This window comes from Pseudorasbora parva, chromosome 17 (assembly GCF_024679245.1).
Source record: "Pseudorasbora parva isolate DD20220531a chromosome 17, ASM2467924v1, whole genome shotgun sequence".
Lineage (NCBI taxonomy): Eukaryota > Metazoa > Chordata > Actinopteri > Cypriniformes > Gobionidae > Pseudorasbora > Pseudorasbora parva.
In genome coordinates this window covers 33136086-33141739 of record NC_090188.1, presented here as the reverse complement: position 1 = coordinate 33141739, position 5654 = coordinate 33136086, and the positions used below count along the sequence as shown (strand labels likewise).

General features: G+C 38.0%; 1 protein-coding gene across 1 annotated transcript; it reads left to right on the top strand.

Moving 5' to 3' along the window:
- Positions 1–719: 719 nt before the first annotated feature.
- On the top strand, positions 720–5654 carry cisd1 (CDGSH iron sulfur domain 1). The gene is made up of 3 exons (XM_067421031.1): positions 720–878; positions 1532–1737; positions 4862–5654. Exons 1-3 carry the CDS (start codon positions 851–853, stop codon positions 4949–4951), a joined length of 324 nt encoding a protein of 107 aa, XP_067277132.1. The 5' UTR covers positions 720–850; the 3' UTR covers positions 4952–5654.

Here is a 5654-nt window from a genome sequence, read left to right as displayed (position 1 = left end):
TTCCCTATTGAAGCCCAGCGTCCATTGACTTCAATGGGGCTGCTTTAAACGGTTTTTTTCAGCGCTTCGAAACTAGACGGTCATTGGATAAACGCTGCGATTATGTCCCGCCCACGGACGCTCAGCGTCTCTGGGAGTGAATGGGGAGTGGGCTGGCCCGGACGCTGAGCTTCTGCGTGATGATTGGAGGGTCTGCATCTCCTTTTGACTGACAGCGATTCTGTACTATAAGGAATCACTGAAGCTATTCGCGCTCAGTCCCATCGCGGATTTCTCAAGTTCAGCCGAAATAAAAACTTCTGCAACCTATTTCTTTGATATTTGCTTGGCGAAATTGCTTGATTTTTATCATACATTTCACACAATTATACACCACATTCCTTGTTTCAGTTTTACAGAGTTTAATATTTTTTTAGATCGTTCATTCATTCACAGGGTAAAAGACCATTTTCTTGAAAAGAACGTAGGGTAGGGCAGAATTTACTTTTAAATAAATAAGACAATTGGCCAAAAATGAGCTTCCCCTCTCTGACAGACCAGTAGCCGCCACTGATTTGTATGTATGGAAAATTATTTAACATATTAGATAATTGGTAGTCACAGATACTTTTCTTTTGAAAGGCTCGTTTACACGTGCAAAAGGGACCACTCTTATTTCATCCTTCACCACACATATGCTCAAACTAAAGTCAAAGTAAAAGTCCTACTTTTGCGCAGTAACTCGCATTTTGCGTAAATGCAGCGCTCAGCGTATCATCTTGAACTCTCCATTTGGCCTTGAGGACGCTTGAAGATATTTAAATTATGAGCAAGTGATAATAACAAATAATACACACGATAATAATTAAACATGAGCGCGTCACACTCCTTCCATAAAGGTAAAGATCTTTTTCAATACGTTAACGAAAATGTTTTGTAGAAGTGCGGTAGAAATGGGCTATTTTCTCATGCGCTGTATGGTCTGTTTATGGTCGGAATTTAGCAGTTTAAAAGAAACTAATGCAATAAACTGAAAGGTATAAGATGTTATTCACAAAAGCATTTTAACAGGTTATCTAAATGAGCGTAACTGGCTGTATCTCTGTTTGTTTGCTCTCTGTGTCGTTGAGAATCTAATAAGCTATCTCTGGTCTCAATCTCTGGTTTCAGGTTTCTATAAATTCAATAAAGTTTCAATAACTAACATTGATTTAGTTGCTGTGACTATTTAATGCAGATTCAATGTTTAATGTTTCAAACAGTAGATTTGTCATTGTGATGTTTATTAGAGTCACAGAACAGCGTAAAATCTAGTAACTTATTTTAATTCAAGGTATTTAAAGTAACAGTATTCATATTGTTATTGGACTAAAATTATTTAAGTGGTAAAATGTGATATCCTACATTTTATATGATTACTAAGTAACACTATTAATGTTTTTTATTATATTATTTTTAAGCATTTGGACATATAACTTGAAATATTATTTAATCTTATGCAGGCATATTGCATGAGAATCTCTATGGTAAGATCTCTTCTGTCCTCCTCTAGCTGAGATCATCACTGCAGTTTCTGTGACATTTGGAGCTGCAGCAGTGGGAATCCTCATCTACAAAACATTGTTCGACAAAACCAAATGTGTGAAGCCTAAAGTGAACCTTGATCTGCAAAAAGACAACCCCAAAGTGGTACATGCATTTGACATTGAGGACCTGGGCGAAAAAGCCGTGTACTGTCGGTGCTGGAGATCCAAAAAGGTGAGAGAATGTTAAAACCTATGACAAACTGCCATTAGAAATTGTGTAGAAACGTTTATCTTTGAACTATTGACAGTCAAAAAACAGAAACAGTTGGATCAGAAATGTGAGGATTTGTTTATGCCTGCTTATTTTCCAAAGCAAGTTTATATCGCACATTGAAACCAATTTTCATGAAATCAGGAGAAATGTTTATTATGTACATAATACAGCTGGGTGTGATTTATTCAAGGATGTGTTTACCTTCAACCTGTCTGTTAGCATTCCTATTTCGATCATGCAGAGGCGGCTTCAACTGACGTTGACCTGCACCTTCAACGGGTCACAAGCTGTCGTTGTCTTTTGTTGTTTTAAAACTATGTATTTACCAGTCACCTAAATCTTAAATTCCACAAGACTAACTATTCTCTAGCCACAGGACCATCAAAGGCAGCAGGAAGGAACATCTAAAGGGAAAACATATGTTGGATGCAAGCAGATTTTTTTTTTTTTATCAGAAAACGTTTTAATTGCCATAAAAATAGATAAATATCATCATTGAAACGTTTGGGGTCAGTACTTAAAAAATAAAAATAAACAAATAATAATTATATATATAATTATATATATATATTATTTTTTATTTTTTTCATTTTTTATTTTCTTCTTTTGCTCACCAAGACTACATTTATTTGATCACAAAGTTCTTTAATGTTTTATTGCAATTTAAAACAACCATTTGTATATATTATTGCTGTGATGCCAAGCTGAATTTTCAGAATCATTACCCCGACTCTCTGGTGTCACATGATCCTTAAGATATCATTCTAATATGCTGATTTGCTGCAGAGAATACCGTTTCCATGAAAGGGTGTGCATGTTCTGCAACAATGCTTAAGTAGGTGGTACGTGTCAAAGTAACATCAACATGGATGGCAGCACCCAAGGTTTCCCAGAACATTGCCCAAAGCATCACACTGCCTCTGCCGGCTTGAATTCTTCCTATAGTGCATCCTGGTGCCATGTGTTCCCCAGGCACGTGATGTAAAAGAAAACATGATTTATCAGACCAGACCACCTTCTTCCATTGCTCCGTGGTCCAGTTTTGATGTTCACATGCCCATCGTTGGCACTTTCGGTGATGGACAGGGGTCAGCATGGGCACCCTGACTGGTCTGCGGCTATGCAGCCCCATACACAATAAACTGCGATGCACTGTGTATTCTGACACCTTTCTATCAGAAACAGAATTAACTTCTTGAGCAATTTGAGCTACAGTAGCTTGTCTGTTTGATCAGACCAGCTAGCCTTCGCATCCCCACGTGCATCATTGAGCCTTGGCCACCCATGTCGCCGGTTCACCACTATTCCTTCCTTGGACCTTTTTGATAGATACTGACCACTGCAGAACGGGGACACCCCACAAGAGCTGCGGTTTAGGAAATGCTCTGACCCAGTCATCTAGCCATTACAATTTGGCCCTTCTCAAACTCGTTCGAATCCTTAAGCTTGCCAGTTTTCCCCACTTCTAACACATCAACTCTGAGAACACAATGTTCACTTGCTGCTTAATATCCCACCCAATAACAGGTGGGGTAATGATGACATAATCAGTGTTATTCATGTCATAATAAATGTTATGCCTGATTGTTGTGTATGGTATTGAAATTGCTTTTGAATGTGCGCTTGCTTTTCATTTTTCCTTTTTAATTTTGCGATCAAAGTGATCTGCATATATGGACAGAGACTTGTATTAGATATACAAAGACAGTACACTCATATTACATTTAACAGTCCCTTTCATACAAGTAATTTCACTTGACAAGTTTCTCACAAGTTTCATATTTACCATTACAATCTGAAATTAAGAACTTCATAAATTGTGTTACTTGTACTCAAATGGCGTTAAAAAGCATACATTTCAGCTTGGTCCAGCCAATGCACAATGCACATGCAGTTAAAAGCGCTAGTGTCAAGTTTCTATAGGAACCGAAACTTCTAACAGAACTGAAGTGACACAATGAATTCACCAACTGCTACTCTTTTATTTAGAATTTACATATTCCAAGTGTGGGTATCTGCAGGCTGGAGTAATAGGTGTGACGAACGGTAATGGAGTGGAGAAAGGTCTTTATAATTGGTCGCGTCTGTCAGGGTGTGGGTTAGTTTCTATGTTAGCATTTCACCTTCAAGTGTTACTTTCAAGTGTCAATTGTATGCCCATTTCATAATCTCGCTGGAAGTAGTAGGCCATCCTGGGACTTTTCGCCTTCCTTTTTTCAAAATACTATATACTTGGACATACAACTCTGTTGGCGTACCATTTTTCACAGACTGTAGTAGGGAAGTATTTGATTTTGGATGCAGCGTCAAGTGTTCAGAGAGCACTTAGGACTGCACATGCAAATTGGCTGGTCTAGCCTGAAAAAATAGCTTTTTTTAAAGGAAGTGTATGTAAGATTGTGGCCAAAAATGCTCCTGCAATCACTATCCCCTCTCCCCCTCCCCATGACTCGAGGTTGCCAGATAGGCTGCAGGATCCAGCAGGAACGTTTGTAGCTGCAGCTGTGGTAACTAGAGCAGATCTGGCAACCCGGATACCGAAACACTTCTGACTTTGTGATTGGCCGATAGGTGGAGGGTGGAGCTTCAGGCCAAAACACAACATGTCAACATGACTACTGTTGTCAGTGATATCAGTATTTGAAATGAACATGATTTCTTAATGTCTAGTGACATATTTATGATTAATTGAAATACATTTCTTACATACAGTTCCTTAAATGTTATGTGAGCATAACACCATTTATGAGACAGTTGTCAGATTTCTTTGGTTCAAATATGAAATTTGGTGAGCAGCTTTGGAGAATTTAATGTTTCCCATTTTAAAGAGATGTGAGCTATACTTGCATGACTGACACAGCTGCCCGAGAGGCGTTTCAAAGATGGCCACCGAGTGAAATGACGCGTCTTGTATTGTATGTAGCAGAGTGAGATGCTTTCCGTCTAGTGTCCATTCTCCAACTAATCTAAATGTTTTTGTTTTATTACAATAAAAAAGCAAAATAACAGTGGTGGCGGTGAGATTCATTGGTTTTCAGAAACATATGTAATGCAATTTTTTCCTCTGGTCTCTTTCTTACAGTTCCCATACTGTGATGGCGCGCATGCTAAACACAATCAGGAAACGGGAGACAACGTTGGTCCTCTGATCATTAAACACAAGGAGGCCTGAGCATTTCCACTGTTCATGAAAGTCCTTTCTCAGTGATCGAGATTGTGTGTCTTTGCTTTACATGTGTGGTAGGAGCTGCAGGGATTAAATGTGTGATTAGCCTATATTATTCTATGGTTGTGTGTCAGCAATACATATCTATTTTCTCTTTTTATTGGCATAGACTTTATGCTATGAGAGGTGTGTTTAGCCCAAATCTCCACAACACCGGTCAGATTACTGTAGATGCACTACAGGTTAAAACTTGAATTAAAAAAACATTAATCTGAGTTTGAACTGAATCTTGTTTTGATTTAAGAGATATATATGAATGTGAAATGTGTATGGAAACCAAATGCCCACCTTCTCATTTGCTCTGTGTGTGCTGCCTTAACTGACCTTAACTGATCACTGACATTTCATGTATTTAAAAGTGGCATTCTCCTCTAATCTCTCTCCGTTTTTCAATCAGTCACTGAATCTGATATAGGTACTGTTTTGTCATTTAAAATCTAATTTGGTAGGCTATATTTAGCCTCCATCATTCAGAAAGATGTGCTTGTGGAAAGGCAAGATATATTTGTATAGCAGAAAAGAAAATGTTACATGGAGCAAAATCGTGTTTTGATGACCTAATCTTTTCTGTGAAATTATTGTATTTTTTCTCTATCAGAAAAAAAGTGCACTGTACAAGTTTGATGTTTAATAAACACTGTCAAACTGG